This window comes from Crotalus tigris, unplaced genomic scaffold (genome assembly GCF_016545835.1).
Source record: "Crotalus tigris isolate CLP2741 ecotype Arizona unplaced genomic scaffold, ASM1654583v1 scf7180000018690.2240587, whole genome shotgun sequence".
Classification (NCBI taxonomy): domain Eukaryota; kingdom Metazoa; phylum Chordata; class Lepidosauria; order Squamata; family Viperidae; genus Crotalus; species Crotalus tigris.
Window position 1 is genome coordinate 163874 of NW_024097149.1, and position 18701 is coordinate 182574.

An 18701-nucleotide genomic window follows, 5' to 3' on the forward strand; every position below is an offset into this window, starting at 1 on the left:
AAAGGGAATAACAGGTCTGGCTTAAAATAAAGCCAGTTTTGAAATTTATACAGGGTGTGTTTCTTTGTGCATGTGTGATTCTTCTAACCCTCCTCCATGATAAAAATTACGTATGCTCCAAAAGAAGAATATTAACTGGTCGATGGTTGTTTCCCAAAATAAATCTGTTTTATGTAAAGCTTCTTGGCTCTCAAAAATTAGCTTGTTGGTAGTTTTATCACATTCATCTAACTTGAGTTGAATACTGTGACTACATCGCCTATCAGTGGCTATGATTCAGTAATATGTTTGTTTGGCAAGAAAGACATATTAAGCACATATTTCTCAGTAAACAAGACCAGATGATTTACCAAAAACAGTTTTATTGTGAGCTAGCATCAAAATCTTTTTTTAAAAAAAATTAAAATGCTAAAAGGTTATGTTTGGATTACAAGAGCAGAAGTTGAAAATGATCACGTAGTGTATTTTCCATGAAATGAGAGCCATGCTAAGCATAGCCTTTGATCCCTGGCAAACTAATTTAAGAGGATCCTTCTACTCCTGGGTGGAACAGTAGTCCTAGGAGACAAGAGGACTTTGTGTGCTCACGTACATATATACATGTGCTTGGGAGTGTGAAAAGAGACTGAATTAGCTATTCCTGCACAACTGGCATTGAATAGAGCAGATGGATATATTCACTTCGAGGAAGACAGAGGGCCTCTAGCATTTGCCTGTTTCGCCAGCGGGGGGGCTCGCTCTCCACAAACTCCTTAGATCAGTGTTTCTAGAGGTAGGCAACTTAGGAGATGTGGACTTCATCTCCCAGAATTCCCCTGTCAGCTGGGGAGCAATGGTGGCTTAAAAAAAAAAACACCTCTACGTTGCAAAACCAATCCCCAATAATACCTATGTAAGATGGGATGTTTTTCCCCTGATTCTGGCTTTTCTTAAATTTATTTTCTCATCCATCTGACTTGAAGGTTGAAATGCTTAAAATACCACACGCTATATTCCCCCATTTTTTAAAAAATTAAAAATGTTTAAATGTTTTGAGTGTTTTTTGTATGTGGAAAGTGGGACAACTGAGTTTTCAAATACAGAAGAACATACCCAGCCTGTCTATCAACCCATTTGCAATTTATTAATTGCAGCTCCACTCACTTGCTATAGTGTGGGCGCCATTCTCCTCTCCATTTGCAGTATTTTCACCATTTTTTGTAGATCCTTGTTGATTTGTTGAAGCCGCTGCGGCTGCGGCTGCGGCTGCCTGCTGCTGAGCAAGCTTGTCTCTGTACGCCTGCTGCCTTGTTTGTACCACATCGGGCATCACGGCATCTATCAGCGAGAGAGACTCTATCGGCCGGCCATCAAACAAAGTACCATCCTAAAAAAATACAGGGATAGAAGACAAGAGATGAGTGGAAGAGGAGAAGGGGCGGGAAATATTTCATTAGTGATAGGGAAAATCTGCAACAGAAGTTAGAAAACAGGACATAAACCCCATAACATGATGAAGTGAATTAATTATCCAGAGTTTTGATTAATCCTGTTTACCGAAACTGATACAAGTTAGGTATTAAGGCTGATTTAGAGTTGTCCAAAACTGCCTGTAGTTGTCAAAGAATATTTATGCTACAAAGGAGTTGATGGATAAGTGCAGATTGCAGATGGCTGAGGAAAACACTTCCCAAATACCAAGGGTGTGTTCTGTGGAAGAACATGCTTTTCATGAAGATTGGTTGATCTGACTTCCTGTTCTGTGCTTCACTGTTTGAGCACCCCCTAGCCAGAATATTAAAATTCGCAGATGTATGAAGGCAACACCATCTACAAACAACAGACATGTATCTTCCCTCACAGTGTAAAAGAAGTCTTACTGACCCTTAATGCAACTGTAATTCTCTTTCTAAGAAGTGAAGAAGTTATAGTTATAGCCAGCTAATTGAAAATTTAGTAGGAAGTTACCATATACTCTATAGATCAGTGTTTCTCAACCTTGACAATTTTAAGGCATGTGGACTTCAACTCCCAGAATTCCACAGCCAGCAATGCTGGCTGTGGAATTCTGGGAGTTGAAGTCCACATGCCTTAAAATTGTCAAGGTTGAGAAACAGTGCTATAGATAGATAATAGATAACTTTTATTGTCATTTTTTTTACCGTGGGCACATTGGCACACATTATAAATGAAATTTTGTTGCTTGTTCTCAAAAGTGTATACATACATAACACATATTTAAACATGCTATATACAACATATGTATAAACCTACACCCAGTGGTGGGATTCAAATACCTGAACAACCAGTTCTCTGCATGGATGACACTTCCGGAAGTCCGTTTTGAGCCAGGGAGGCTCCCAGGACCAGAATGGCCCACCGGAAGTGCGTAGACGCCACTTCCGAAGCCTACTGAACTGGTGCAAACTGGCTGAATCCCACTACTGCCTACACCCCTACATATAAATAACATAGATATTAATCACTGTCCATCTTGAATACATAGTGGAAAGAGGAAGCTTTAGAGTTCACAAGGTTAATACTGTATGGAACATAACTGTGAATGAATCTGGTCGTAAAGAGGATGTGTAGCGTCCCAGACAATCAGTAGTCTGGTTGTTTATACTGACCAACAGTGGCTATTCGTGGTTTTACTAGGGAGTCTCACATCTTCCATGTGGGAAGCAGATGTATTAGTCACTGAGTTTCACCCCAATATACTGCTATTTTGATATGAAATCATGTCACCTGTAATAATACAGGTAGTCCTGACTTCACAACCACAACCGAGCTCTGTTTTAGTCACAAATAGTTACGGTTGTGTAAATTGAGTCACCACCAGACTTGATTTTATGACCATATTTACGGTGGTTGTTATCACTATGGTCATTAAGCAAATCCTGTGGGTGTGAATCTGAATCCAATGTATCTGATAAGTAGTGAGGGGTTGCCAGAAAACAGCAAAAAAATCCCACAAAATGTGATCATATGACCGTGGGATGCTGCAGCTGGTCATAAATAAGACCCAGTTGTTAAATGTCCCAAATCTGATCATGTGATCACTTTGAGGACAGGTTGTAAATAAGTTTATTTTCCAAGTCTGTTGTAATGTAAGTGACCAGTCATTAGGTCAAAGACTACCTGCACTCCGCTACTCCTTTTGGCAAAAAAGCTGTAATTAAAAGTTCAAGTGGAGTTATTTCTGTTTTATTTTTGTTTATTTGCCAACTATCGCTTTTTACGTGCCTGTTTTGCAAGGAATACAGACCAGGATTTAGCTCTCTTTTAAATAAGCACCTTCTTATTCTTTCTCCTGTCTTGTTGTGTTGTTGTTTCTGGCTGGCAAGAGCAGCTCAGCCTAAAAAATAATGATTTACCTTAAACTGAACCATTTCCATAACCCATCCAAAGAGGCCTTTGGGGACTGGCAGCCAATAAGGTCACTGGAGTGTGAGGATCAAACTCTGACTATTCAAGGTGCCCTCACAAGCACATGCCCTACAATAATGGGTTCAGCTCAGTACTATTCCCAGACCAGTGGAAGCCTTCAAATTGACTATTTCTCAGTGGCTTTCAAGCACTGGACTTATTTCTGGATCCTGCCAGTAATTAAAAACAGAGATTTCCTTTGTACTGGATACAAATGCTGAAGAGTTCATCCATTTTTAAAGATGAGGCAGTGACAAAACCTCTGCTTGTCACTTCTTAGACATGGGGAAAAGTCAATATAAATCAATAAGCTACAGTCCTTACCTCTAGGATAAAGGTTGGCAACATGGCATTGGCAATACCACTAGATGGCATCTGTTCACTTATTTAGAAAAGCAAGTGTTTTTAAATAAGCTGGTGACGATAACAACAACAATAATAAGCAAAGATAGTACCAATAGTGATAGGTGCCTTGGGTGCAATCCCAAAACATCTGGAACACCACCTAAACATCATCAGCACTGACAGAATCACCACCAGTCAACAGCAAAAGGCGGTTTTACTCGGAACAGTTTTTACATCCTGTGGGGATATCTCTAACGCCAACGAATTTAAATTTCACACACAGACACACACCCAGGTCCTTGGGAAGGACTAAACAGATGGATAAAAATGCCAAATCCAATTGAAACATCTGGTGAACAGTGTTACCAACTATAATAATAGTAATGGGATTTCTGAATACAAACGGATAAAGTCTTGGCACATAAGACAACAGATTTAACCATGGTTGAAAAGAAGAAGGTGCGGATATTTGATGGGCAAGACCAGGAGATGGTAGACTAGAAGACAAAGAACTGGAGAAGATCACAAAGTGTCAAGATCTGAAAATCAAAGTTGAAAGGTTGTTATGGTTCCGGCTAATGAAACACTTCAAAGAACTTCCAGGCATTGATTTCTCTAAAAGTCTTTTATTGCTTCAAAATGTCGGCACAGGCATAACGAAAGTTTTATGCTAAGATCTGAGTTCTCTTCCTCTGAGCAGTTAAATTATCAGCATGTTCCCTCCCTAAATTAGCTGTCCAATTAGTGTGAAGGTCAAAGGTTTCCTTCCTCTTTCTTTCCCCCTGGTTTTGCCCCCTCCCCCTTCTGCTCTGTATTAACCTCAAAAATACCAGACAGTTCTGCGTATTGTCAAAGCAAGAATATACAATATTTGCAGTGTTGACATCCGGCCCCCCTTACAAAAAGGACAGATCCTGTAAAGTAAACAAAAGCATATGTTAAGGGTTATCTTTCGGTTTGTTGGGGTGTTTCACATGAAACCTTTTGACCAATCTGTCAGCTTTCACTTCACTCGATTTCACCCAGGTTGTTTCAGACAACGGGTATCCCTTCCATTGTATTAGGTACTGCAATTTCCCTTTAAAAATTCTTGAGTCAAGAATATGTTTTACTTCATAGTGGGTCTGTCCCGCGACTACGAGGGGCCCAGGCGCCTTCTTCAGAGGAGGTCTTAAAGTGGAGCCCCGATAAGGCTTCAACAAGCTACAATGGAAAACTCGGTGAATTTTCCCTAAAAGTCTAGGGAGTTTTAGTTCTACTGTGACTGGGTTGATGATCCTTACCATAGGGAAAGGCCCTATAGGTAGTCTCACAGTTCTCATTCCTTTCTCCCACCAGATAAACGGCTTCCATTTGTCTAACCAGGCTAGTCCTAGGATCACCGCCTCAGTCATTTTTGGAGCCACCACGAAGTGAATAAACTCCCAGTGTGCACCTATTTCTAGGCGTAAAGGCTCGGTTAATTGTGTGACAAGAGTCCCTCCCATCAGGGAGCCATCGGCTTGCTCAAACCTCACCGGTTTGGAAAGCTGTTTTGCCCGTATGCCCATTTTCATGGCAAACGCCAGACTAATAATGCAGCGGGTGCATCCCGAATCAATTAGTACGTTCAAGTCCATTTGTGCCCCAGACTTAGGGATTATAAGTTTGGCGGCCAGTGAAAAAGGCGGGATTTGTCGACTCACCATCGGGTCGTTCTCTCCTTCATCGTCGCTGTCAAAGAAGGGTAGAGCAGGGGCGGGTCCACCTGGAGTCCCGGCGTCCTCCTGTGTGGGGGCTGTAACCTGGGCGACAGGTTCCTGCGTGAGTCGGTTGGATTTTTCTCTCGTTAGCCACCGAGCAGGTTTCTTTTGCATTGCTGGTTCTGGTCTACTCTGCAGTCGGCAGTAGGGCACTGGACAGGTGGCTGCTCGATGTCCTCGTCCACAGTGGAAACACTTGAAGGAACGGCGTGTAGGTGGCCTGGGTCTCTCAGCCCTTGCAGTAGTTGAAGGCTTTTGTGGGGGTGATTGCTGTCTGGGTACCTCTGGTTGCTGCTCGGGTTCATGTGGGGGAGGCTTCTTATAGCGAGAGAGCTTAACATCTACCTTCACGGCTGTCTGGTACCACTCCTGTAACCTATCAGGTACTTCTCGATAGATGCAGGCCTGAGAGAGGTGATTGTCTAATCCCTTGATGAAGTAATGGATGAGGGACTGCTCAGGCCACCCCTCTATTCGACCTGCTATCTTGTGGAATTATCGCACGTATTCCAGGGCAGGCCTCCCGGCTTGTTTTATTTTGTGAATTTGTCCTGCTGCTTTGAGGCCAATGGATGGGTCCTCAAATCGTTCTCTCAGACTTAAGAGAAAGAGTTGGGGATCTTCCAATTTGGGAGCTTGCTCGCTATATAAATTGTTCAGCCATTCAGATGCTTCTCCCTCTAGGTTGGACGCAATGACATCGACCATGGCCCCTGGTTCCGGGTAAAGATAGGCCCAGCGATTCAAGTGAAAACGCACTTGGTTGAGGAAAAAAATCAGCTTCTCTGGGTCCCCATCGAAGGTTGCTTTGAGGGGTGGTGCGAACACAGGCTGCTGTGGCCCCCATCCTGCCGGCTGATCCAACTGCTGCTGGGCTCTCTGCTGTTGACATGGTGCCCCCAGTTGCTGTTGGTCCCATCCTGCCTGCTGATCCAACGGCTGCTGGGCCCTCTGAAGTTGATGTGGTGCCTCCAGTTGCTGTTGGCCCCATTCTAGCTGCAGATTTATGCCCAAGGGTTGCATATTTGGGGGCTGTGGCCAATCTCCTTGCTGTGGCTGTTCTCCCACCAGCTGCTGATATCCTGGCTTCTGTACCACCCCAAGGCATTGCAAGGCCTCTATTAGCTGTGGCAAGTTCAGAGGACATGGATCAGCCACCTGCTGGGGAACCCAATCTCCCCATTGCTGCAGAGGACTCAGACTGGGATTCTCACTCTCTTCAGGGCTGGAGTCCCTGGTAGGAACATCTGCAATGTAAGGGCGGTAGGCTTCCCTCTGTAGGAATTGATTTCTGGGTTTCATCTCTGAGTCTTGAAATCTTTCTAATGACTCACCCACAACTTTGGTATCTCTCCGTTCTGCTTTTGAAGTCTTTGCTCTCAGCTGGGAAATCTGCCAGATTTCTCTCTCCCCCGGCTTGCCGGCTGACGCTTCCCCCCCTGGGGAAACTGTTGCAGCCAGGGGGCTGGCCTCAGGCAATCTTTCTTTCTCCATAATGATATCTTCCCCGAATTTTTACCAGCTCCTCTCAAGCCTAGAGGAAGTGGATGGGGCCTGGGACCCCCTGGTCGTTTGAAAAGGATTGAGATCTTAGCATGTTGTTATGGTTCCAGCTAATGAAACACTTCAAAGAACTTCCAGGCATTGATTTCTCTAAAAGTCTTTTATTGCTTCAAAATGTCGGCACAGGCATAACGAAGTTTTATGCTAAGATCTGAGTTCTCTTCCTCTGAGCAGTTAAATTATCAGCATGTTCCCTCCCTAAATTAGCTGTCATATCTCACATTATCCAATTAGTGTGAGAGTCAAAGGTTTCCTTCTTCTTTCTTTCCCCCTGACTTTGCCTCCACCCCCTTCTGCTCTGTATTAACCTCAAAAATACCAGACAGTTCTGCATATTGTCAAAGCAAGAATATATAATATTTGCAGCGTTGACAAAGGTTTTGGCATAAATTGGCTGTCATGATCCCAGCCAAGTACCATATCAAAAAATCTTGGATGGCACTTAAAAAAAATTGTCAATCACGAAAAGCCACAGTGCTTGAATCTGCATATACTATGCCGACACTATATTCTTGGTACAAACTCAAAAGAACATGAAGGCCAACACCAGCTAACAAACTGGCAACTGTGCTTTCACATTGTTGTGAAGAGATTACAATAATCCCATTTTACTGTCCAGAGGGCAATGAAGGCAACTAAGGAGAGTAATTAAAAATCAGATAAAAATCTGATTAAAAGTACTTCAAATCAGTATGTTCTAATTCAAACTGAGAAGACCCAGAGAAAAGCTTTGCTGACCTAGCAAAAAAAGCTAAGCCAAAAAACCAGAAGGAATATGTTGTGTAGCATGCAAGTAATTAAGGACAAAATCCGGTTGCTCAATAGAGTTCTTTGACTGATCATGATATCTGGACAAGTCATATTTAGAAAATCCAGCTGCTGAGCCCTTTAATATCAGCAGCAACAACTCATTAAATATAGTCCATGTGACTCCCAGTGCTTGGGGTGTGTGTGTGTTACAAATTGTATAAAACAGTAAAAAAAAGAAAACAATAAGATATTAACATAAATATAAGATGAAAAAACTGGAAGGGACCAAGGAGAACAATCCAGAGTGTCTAAAGGGGGCTTCCGCCACCTTTGCTAAAGGTCTGGATAAAGACCTAGGTCTTCAAAGCCCTTGGAAATAACAGCACACTGGGGGGGGGGGTGAATCATGGGGACATCTCATTCAAGAGAACAGGTATTGCTACAGATAAAGATACATTTCTGGTGTGCTGACAGATGGTGTTTGAAGACTGACTAGCTATCACTGTGTTTCAACAGACCAGATGTAAAATGTTCCAAGTATATTACTAGCTAATTAATTGCCCATGTTTTTCACCTGATTGTGAATCTCAGGAAGAAGCCAAATCTTGCAGGATCTTTATGTTTTCACAGTAGAAGCATGGAAGTTTAGCATTTCTTCTTTTAACTAGTATTACAAGTTGCAACTTTTGTTAATACCCACAAAGTCATGCAGCCGTACAAGGTTGATGAATCACTGCTTCAGGAGCTAATGTCCCAATAATGAATCACATCAAATTCACTCAGGCTTTTTAGCTAGAATACACAGTGGCTTCCGGGAAACCAAGGCTTAAACACACAACTCAATATGCAGTCCATATTGAGATGCTGACTGTTGAAGAATGGATTTTGAAATTGACTGAATTAGCAGAGATGGCGAAACTAACCACTCTGATTAGAGATAATGGACTAGGCTGCTATATAAGAGTTTGTAGACTTTCTACATGCTAAATATAACAACAGAAGGTTAACAGAAGGATTTGAAGATTAGTGTAACGTTTAGCTTAACCAGTTAGGGAAGAGAATTTATTGCTTTTTTTCTTTCCTTCCAGCACGTACCCAAGGTGGAACCTACATGTTAAATGTTAAATTTAATTGACCACTTTTTCCTCCTTTCTGGTACACTATTTTTTTTTCTTTTTTGTTGTGGTTAGGGTTGAATGTATGTTTTTGTTTTGTCACATTTTGTTTTACTGTTCTGTATTTTTATTCTGTATGATAAAACAAACATAAAAAACATGCAGTCCACAGGGACTAAACATGTTGATATAATATATTCTTTTATAATTGCAGTGGGTGCAAACTGAAAGTCCACGTTAAAGGGGGTTTCAGGAAAGAATTTCTATTTTCACACGTAGTTCTCAATTTACAACCATTTGTTTAGTGACCATTTGAAGTTACAATGGCATTGAAAAAGTTTTACAACTGTTGCAGCATCCCCCATGGTCACGTGATCAAACCTCGGGAGCTTGGTAACTGGCATGTACTTGTGACAGCTGCACTGTCTTGGAGTCATGTCAGCATTGTTTGTAACCTTCTCAGCAGACTTCGGACAATCAAAGCCAATGGGAGAAAGTCAGATTCACTTAATGACCACATGAATCACTTAACAACTGTAGTGATTCGCTAAACAAGTGCAGCAAAGAAATCATAAAATGGGGCGACACTTACTTAACAGCTTAGCAATGGAAATTTTGGGCTCATTTGTGGTCGTAAGTCAAGGACTACCTGTGTTAATTTTTACAGATACAGGGAATTCCCTTCGATGGAATTGTCCCTAATTTATCTTTATTATTTGCTCTGCTCTGTCTCAGACTCAGCATGGATTCATTCCGCCCTCCAATTATGAAAGCTGTGAAGAGTTTCTCAAAGGAGAAAGTAGACGTATAATCAAAGGTGATAGAAAAATCCTCAACCACAACTGAGGTATCAAAAAGGATTCTTAGGTGATACAGGGACAGCATAAAGAACCACGTAGCATTAAGGAACTTGATAAAGACTTTGGGACCCAAAGCAGCAACTTCACTGTGTCAAGTTAAGATTCTCACATCATCTGACAGGAAATGGGAATTTAGAATAACAGAATACCAGAATTGTAAAGGATCTTGAAGGTCTACTATTCCAACTCCCTATCCAAGCAGGAGACCCTATACCAGGGGTAGGCAACCTTGGCTCTTTTATGGCTGGCTCAGGAATTCTGGGAATTGAAGTCCACGAGTCATAAAAGAGCTAAGGTTGCCTGCCCCTGCCCTATACCATTATGGGCAATCCATTAATGAATATTATTGATTTAAAAAAAAAACAATTCCATGTTTGATGATAAAAGTCAAAGAGAAGGACAATAACATCAACAAGCCCCTCAAAATGTGATGCTGAAAAGTTGTTGCCATACACTACCATTTCTGCCTGGGAATTAAGTATGAAAGAGGTGGCAATCTTTAACTTAGTGCAGTATTTTAAACCCAAAAATACTACAAAACCCAAGGACACTCCTGAACTTTACCAAAACCAACCAATGATGTCACAGTTCAGCCCCTGTGGCTTTTGGTTGCAATAAAAGTAGTAATAGTATTATTAGTATTATTAATTAGTATTAATAATAATAATGGCAGTGTATTCTCAGAATTTTTAAAAATATTTTAAAATATGTAAAAAATATATATTTCTTCTTTTCACGAGACACACTATTAAAGTGTACTTCGTCTTCCTAACTACTGAAAAATCTTTGAATTTTTAGAGCCTTAATGTTTGTTAAGTGTATAACCAATGCTATTAAGCAGAGAACAAGACATTTGGTAAGTGTACACCAGAGTGTAAGCCCTGTAAACCAAAACATTACAAAGCCAAAACATTACAAAGAATAATTGACCTGAACTGAACCCAAATAAATATATATGTTTGAAATGCTTCAGTCTTATTTAACAAGAATGCATCAAAGGAGACATATAAGGAAGAAGGTATCTAACACAAAAGTAGGAGTCCACAGACAAGACAGGATAAGGAACGCTAAGGAGGAGGGGGAGAAGGAAGAGACAGATAGACCAGAATATTGCAAGAAAAACATCCCAATGCTTCTGTAGATGAGGACATGTCTTCTTACCTCGTTAATACTGACTTCTGCCTCCACATATTGCAGGCCTTTTTGAATTATTGAAATCAAAGCAGCTGGGGGCACCAGAGCACCGTTGATGTTGGACTGGCTGATATGGCTCTCGATACCAAAGGTAAATGCTGAATGAGAAAACCCTAGGAGCAAGAAAGAAATTACAGAGATGTTTTCATTTCCAGAAAGAGCACGTTGTCAAGTCACCAACAGCAGCTGCGGCTTCCTCCGCAGAGCCACATGGAGGAAGATTTGAGTGCCCTAAGTCTCCAGGATGTATCTTTCTTACTCTATCCCCTAAAGCAGGGGTAGGCAACCTTGGCTCTTTTATGACTCGTGGACTTCAACTCCCAGAATTCCTGAGTCAGCTATGTTGGCAACTATGCTGACTCAGGAATTCTGGGAGTTGAAGTCCACAAGTCATAAAAGAACCAAGGTTGCCTACCTCTGCCCTAAAGTGTTACTCCACTCCTGTGACCAGTTTCTGGATTAGCAACAGGAAAGGGATACTTTGGGTGCCATTTTAAGAAATAAAGGTAGCCCTTGAGTTACGACCACGATTGGGTCCCAAATTTCTGTTGCTAAGCGAGACAGTTCTTAAGTGAATCTGCCTTCCCCATTGACTTTGCTTGTCCAAAGATTGCAAAAGGTGACCGCATGATCCCAGGACACTGTAACCGTCATAAATATGAGTTAGTTGGCAAGCATCTGAATTTTGATCATAATGGGGAGGCTGCAATAATCGTATGTGTGAAAAAGGTCATAAGTCACTTTTTTTCAGTGCTGCTGTAACTTTGAACTGTCATTAAGTGAAATATTGTAAGTCGAGGACTATCTGTACATTCAAGGAATTCAGTGAATTCAAACTTAATTTAAATCTTTCTATTTCCTTTTCTGATTCCTTTTGGAGAGAAACCAGGGCTTTCTGACAATCCCAAAATAGAATTATCCCCAAATAAACTTTTAATAATAACCACCTAGTAACTTCATGTTATTGCCATTCTTCCTAAATGTTCAATATGAGTTAAAGGATAGCCAAAGAATTCTGATTGCCCCTATCTCCTGCAAAATCATGTTTACCAAACACCTATTTTGCTGTCTTTCTTTAGAAACATCAAGTTAGATCAATCTCCAGACAACAAATACCTTGATTCAGTATTATACTACCATTTTAATTCGTCATTGGCTAATTCTTGTATGTATCAAATTATATATTTCAGGCCAACAAACAAGCCCAACAAAGAACAAGAAAAATAAATCAAGAATATATCAAATATCATCAAGCAATTAAAAACAATAGAAACCAGAATGTAGTATAAGAAGCAAAAAAAAAAGTTTGACTGATTATGTATCAAGTCAATGTCAACTGACATATATTGAGTTTTTTCCATAATGTTGAAAAGAATAACACATGTGTTTAAAAAGTTCTGCTTTAAAACAGAACAATAAAGAGGCATATTTAACATTAGTTAATATTAACCAATCCACCAACATTTTAAATGGGTCAAAATTGGGTCACAGTGAAGGACATTTAAGATATAATCACTCAATATTCAGCCGTCACAATGGATTATTGGATTGTCATTGAAATTTTCAATCAAACAAAAACCTCCTATATAAGTTCACATCCAGTAGTTTGGAAATGAGGCATGAGGTTCCTCATAATACACCTGAAAAATGCTACTGACATGAAAAGAAATTGGCTTCTCCAGTGTCACAGCCAAAAATTTACTACAGGTAATCCCCGAGTTACGAGCGTTCACTTAACAGTTGTTCAAAGTTACATGATGAGTCCCCCTAGTGCTTACGAGCAAGTCTCAAAGTTACGAATATTGCAGCACGAGCAACTTCAGTGGCACTGCAACATTCACTCCATTCCCCCACACACTCCTCACAACTGCTTCCCCCTCCCTTCCTGCCGCACCGGACTCACTTACCTTACAAAAATCCTCTCTGCCGCGGTTTCTTTCCCTTTGAAGAAGAGGAAAATTGGCTTGGAAATGTTTTTTGCAACGAGAATGAAAGTTTCTGGAATCCATGATCTTGCGCGAGTATTTGAAGTTGCGCCAAATCATAGACTTCAGAAACTTCCATTCTCTATGAGAAAGGTGCGTGTCTCCTGCTCCTGCCCCCAACTCCTTTCTGCCTGACAGCAATCCTGAAGCCTTCAACTGAGGGAGGCCAGGCCCCTCGCATCCAAGTCCAGCCCATGGGGGGGGGGGAAGTGACCCCATTGTCCCCGGAGCCTTCCTCCAAGCAGCCTGGAACAGAGGCCAGGGGAGGCTTCTGTATGCCTCCAGAGGCTGGATCCAGCCTTCGGAGGACTGCTCCAAGCTGCTGCTTCCACCCAGAACAAAACTTCCAAGGGCCTGATCCAAGCCTAAGAGATGTTTTCCTAACCATTTACGCCAGGAACCAAAGTTGGGGGGGGGGGACTTCTGCATGCCTCCAGAGGCTGTATCCAGCCCTCGGAGGACTGTTCCAAGCTGCTGCCACCCAGAACGGAGCTTCCAAGGGCCTTATCCAAACCTCGGAGGCATGCAGAACCCTCCCCCAAACGCCATTCCTGGCACAAACAGCTAGGAAAACCCCTCCGAGTCTTGGATCAGACCCTTGGAAGCTTCCATGTCCCCCCCCACCATGATCCAAGCTGTGGAGGCCTTTTCCAGGCCTCTGCCGCCCAAATTTGTGGCCAGGGAACACTTCTGCACCCCCTCCCTGTGGCCCGATCCGTTCTCCTGCACCTTTTCCAGGGCGCTATGGCCTAGAATTGAGGCCAGGGGAAGCTTTCCACCCCCCCCCCCAAGGCTCGATCTGGGCTCCGCACACCTTTTTCAGGCCTGATCGGCAGGAAGGGATGAGGAAGTATGTGGTACCTTAGTGGGTCAGGGAGGCCTTGAGGGCCTGTTCCAGCACTAGGCCCTACATGGCCTTCCCCACCCTGAGATACCTCATCTTTGCTTAATGAGCCACGTGCGTTTTAACGAAAAAGGGAGTGATCTCATATCTCGAAAGAGATTCACTCTACGAGTTTTCAATTTACGAAAGGAATGGGCAGGCTCCATTACACTCATAATTCGAGGATTACCTGTATTTAAAATGTCAACAATCCATCATGCATCGAAGGATCCCAGGAAAAAATCTCAAAGCTTTTCAAAAAATTATGTATGAGATTGTTTTTGATGCCTTCAAATCAGTGTTGTCTCCTGACAAAATTGGCTGGACCAGACCCTGCAAATTTCTTGACAAGATTGCCAAGAGAGAATGACTGGCTCAAGGTCACCTAGCTGGGATCATGTCTAAGGAAAAGATTTGGAACTCACAAACTACAAGTTTCTAGTCTGATGACCCAACCATTATATTACTATGATTAAATCTAGAGGGAAGAGTTAGTTCAACACTTGATGCTAAAAGCAAGAGAGAGGGGAACATTTTCTACTTGACTGATACAGTGTTTACACCTCCACATATTGTTGAGTTTTGAATGGTGAGGCACTGAAGCATACCCTTATAAAATCTTAATTCTCAGGCAGCTTTATTCAGGAAAGAAGTGCTGCTTCAAATATTGAACACCCTTTACAGTTTATAGCACCACTGCTATTGAATCTGGACCAGTTTACAATCCAACACCTGCATTCTGCAATAGATGAAGCTTCCAAGTCATCATCACAGGCACAAACTGCTTGAATAGTTTGATTGAGAAAGCCTTTCTCAGATGAGTGATCTCTTCTGCACAATCCCCATTTCTCTCCCTCACTAGAGAAGAAAAACTAATCCAACTGTTTCTATTTAGCTAGCTGCTGTACTTAAAGAAAGCTCGCAGATGTGTTGGGATATTGGCATGGAGCAACAGCAAAGGAAGAAAGATACAGCAGATCAAGTAAGCCTTTAAATAGAACTGGCATTCCTTATAAAACAAATCTCATCCTATTTCACAAAAAGGCTATTTATTATACACGGGCCTATCAAGACTCAATGATGCTATTAGATTGCTATTAGAACCCTAATCCTCACAGTTGAGACCTATTCCCTCTGTCGAGATAGTTATGGAAAGGAATCACATGCCCAAAATGTCCTATCAAAACAGAATTAATTTACATTGGTGCGAGGTGCTGAGGCTGATAAACCAGTATCACCTATGTAAATGGAGCTTTTATTACAGGTTATCCTCGAGTTATGATCACAATTGAACCCAAAATTTCCATTGTTAAGCAAGAAAGTTAATTGACTTTTTGCCCCATTTTAATGACATTTTTGCTGTGGTTGTTCAGTGAATCACTGCAGTTGTTAAGTTAGTAACATAGATGCAGGGTGGATTTGATTTAAATCAACTCAATTTAAATCATGAGTTAAATCACTATTTAAATCACTAGTAAAAAAAGGCTTGATTTAAATCAACTCGATTTAAATCGTAATTTTTAAAGAGCAACTGCCATCTCTGTCCCGCAGCGGCTCCTCCTCTGACACGCTGTTGTTGTTGTTGTTGTTGTTGTTGTTGTTATTATTATTTATGAGACTTATATACCGCTTTAAGTGCAAGCACTCTCTAAGCGGTGTACACCAGTAAGCAATGTGTATGTATATATTTACATTGCCCCCAACAATCTGGGTCCTCATTTTACCTACCCCAGAAGGATGGAAGGCTGAGTCAACCTTGAGCCGGTGAGATTTGAACCGCTGACCTGCTGAACACAGTCAGCTAAAGTGGCCTGCAGTACTGCACCCTAACTGCTGCGCCACCTCGGCTCATTGACTTATCGACAGTCCCATTCACTTTAATGGGACAGCTGGTAATGCGGCAGTGACACAACAAGGTGAGGGATGTGATGGGCACCTGAAATAACAGGTGCTCTTTAAATGTAATGACTCATTCTTGCTGGTAATTAGAATCTTTAACATTATTATTTGCAAACAAAATGAAGGTTTCCTATTTAGAATAATAAGCTATCCAGTTAGTAAAACAGCAATATCAGAACCTATTTTGATAGGTAAATCACACATACTGTGTTTTCCCGAAAATTAGACCTAATCCGCAAATAAGACCTACCCTGATTTTTGGGGGTGCGCCTAATATGAGCCCTACCCCCAAAATAAGCCCTAGTTAGGATCCTGGCCACTCTGTCCCACCTTGCTGCCGCAATGGGGCAGGAGAGTGTGTATTGTGCCTCTACCGCCACAATGAGACAAGCAGGTGGGGGAGAGAGTGGAGCTGCCCCACACACTGTGCACCCGTTTACTTCAGGACACCCCATAGCCAGACCATTCCTTGCTCAGCCACCTTCCCTTTCAGTCACCTCCCAAGCCAGATTACCGTGCCACGGAGAATGGGTTGGATAGGCCTGATCCCCCTCTGCCGTTTTGGAAGCAAGGGAGAACGACGGCGAAAGGTTCTGCTGCCACTGTGCATGGCTGGAGGGGCTTTCTTTGCGCTTCACCCAACAGATCATCTGCCCGGTGGCAGCCACTACCTCCTACTCCACCAACTCTCCCGTGGCTTGCACATGACCGGGCAGCGCAAGCCTCCCTTGCCGTCTCCCTCTGCCCGCCCTCCGTTGCCACTACTGGAGAAAACGGAGAACAGGGAGGGGAGAGGATCTGCACAGCGATACAGAGCAGAGAAGAGCGCTTGCTTGTCACCCTGCATCACTCTGCATCTCTCTTATCCATTCTGGAAATGGCAGCCCATTTCCTGCTGCTTCTCCTCCCGGCACTGCTGTAGAGTTTGGCACACCATCGCCCAGCTCCTCTCTCTTCCTGAAAGCATTGCTTCACTAACCTGCTTTCCAGCTCTGGCACATTTCTCTCCTGCTGCAGGGAAACGGATTTTGTGGAACTAAAAAAACTTCAGCCAGACCTTCCAACTTCTTGTGAAAAAAAAAAAAATCTCACAAGAAGTTGGAAGGTCTGACTGAAGTTTTTTTAGTCCCACAAACTCCGTTTCCCTGCAGCAGGAGACAAACACGCCAGAGCTGGAAAGCAGGTTAGTGAAGAAATGCTTTCAGGAAGAGAGAGGAGCTGGTGGGGCTCTGAAGTAAGCCGGTGAGGGGCATGTGGGGCAGCTCCACCCCCTCCCCCACTTGCCTTGCCTTGTTGTGGCAGTAGCACGATGTGCTGCACGGCCTCATGCCGTGAACAGCCAAAGCAGAAGTGGGCTGACAGCCATGTGGGTGCCTGCTGAACAGGGTTGTTGGTGCCGCCACCGCGATGCAAGGCAGGTATCACAAAAAATATAAGACATCCCCCCAAAATAAGACCTAATGCCTCTTTCAGAGGGAAAAATAATATAAGACCGGGTCTTACTTTCAAGGAAACACGATAGTTGGAGAACTACTCAAATTCCTTTATTTAATTAAAACACTTAGAGCCTGGCACAGATGCATTTTTCTTCAAACAATCATACAGTTTGTAGTGTATATAGATTTGCAAAAGAATATTCCTGAACTTGTGTTTTATGATTTATCTTATGGTTACTGTGAAATTGTGTGAATGCATCAATGCAGTGCATGTTATCTCAGTTTGCAAAGCTTGGGTTCACTGAATGAGTTTACCAAAAATGTAAATATTGCAGAATATACAGCCTCATGCTACATAACTAAGCTCCATTTCATGCTGAATAAACTAAATTAATGTATCTTAAATAGAAAACTATATTTAGATAGATTTTTACTGCAAAATCATTTTGTTATAATAAATTTGATAAAAATAAAAAAATCTGATTTAAATAAAAAAATATTTTATTTATTTATTTGATTGATTGATTGATTGATTTTAAAAAATCATTGATTATTATCCACCCTGCATAGATGTTAAGTGAATCTGGCTTCCCCTTTGACTTTGCTTCTTCAAAAGGTTACAAAAGGTGGTCACATGACCCAGGGACACTGCAACCGTCATAAATACTTGTCAGTTGCCAAGCATCTGAATTTTAATCACATGACCGCAAGGATGCTGCTGCAATGGTTGCAAGTGTGAAGAACAATCATAAGTCACTTTTTTCAGTGCCGTTTTCACTTTGAACAGTCACTGTAAGTCGAGGACTTTCTATAGCTCCACACCTTATTAAATAACAAGCTAAAGCTCACCACAAATAAATGAATAACAGCAAGCTATAGGATGGGGTTTATGCTTAAAATTTCTTCATTTTCAGAATGTGAGAAAGTAAGCATTAAAGATGGATCAGTGCTGGCTTTTCTGTATAAGGGAGTTATTCGAATATATTGTTCCCATCTGCATTATCAATGTACTGCTGATTTTATTTTTTTTATTGTAGAATTTGCTAATAGTTTATTCTTAAATTGCTTAACTGAAGGCAGTATTAAAAGCACTGTTCTTAGTGTTTATATTTAATCCCTACTTTTGGAAACAACCTGTTTCTTTTGTAAACACTGGCTAAATATACCAATCCTAAAACAAGGGTGAGGCATTGAGATGTATTTGCTAATTATTTTTTTTTCTGTCTTCATTTGTTTGTTAAATTGTATTGGACAAGGGAGAATATGCCTATACAAGGAGGGATTAACCACGATAAAACATTTTAATTGTGTATGCATGCCATCACTAGGCATGCATTGTTTCTGCACGCCCGTTCAAGAACTGCATAATTAACATTTTGCAAAGTAGGAAAATTAGGATTAATGGATCTAAATGCATTTATTTGCTTTGCCCTGAAAAAGTTAAATCCGTCATGAAGAAGAGATTCGACTTAAGCCATTCATACGTAATTAGAACTTTCAAAATGTCCCCTACTGGGATCT

The 18701-nt window shown here is 41.8% G+C and overlaps 1 protein-coding gene across 10 annotated transcripts in view; it reads right to left on the reverse strand.

Annotated features, from left to right (window-relative positions):
• TBL1XR1 (TBL1X receptor 1) overlaps window positions 1-18701 on the reverse strand; it is a 242253-nt gene that overhangs the window by 23141 nt on the left and 200411 nt on the right. For all 10 annotated transcript variants that reach the window (XM_039355415.1, XM_039355405.1, XM_039355406.1 and 7 more), the window contains 2 exons: window positions 10945-11090; window positions 1144-1366 (listed from right to left, as the gene is read on the reverse strand). In XM_039355415.1, the coding sequence (XP_039211349.1) occupies window positions 1144-1366; window positions 10945-11090 (369 nt within the window). The remainder of the gene's footprint in view (window positions 1-1143; window positions 1367-10944; window positions 11091-18701) is intronic.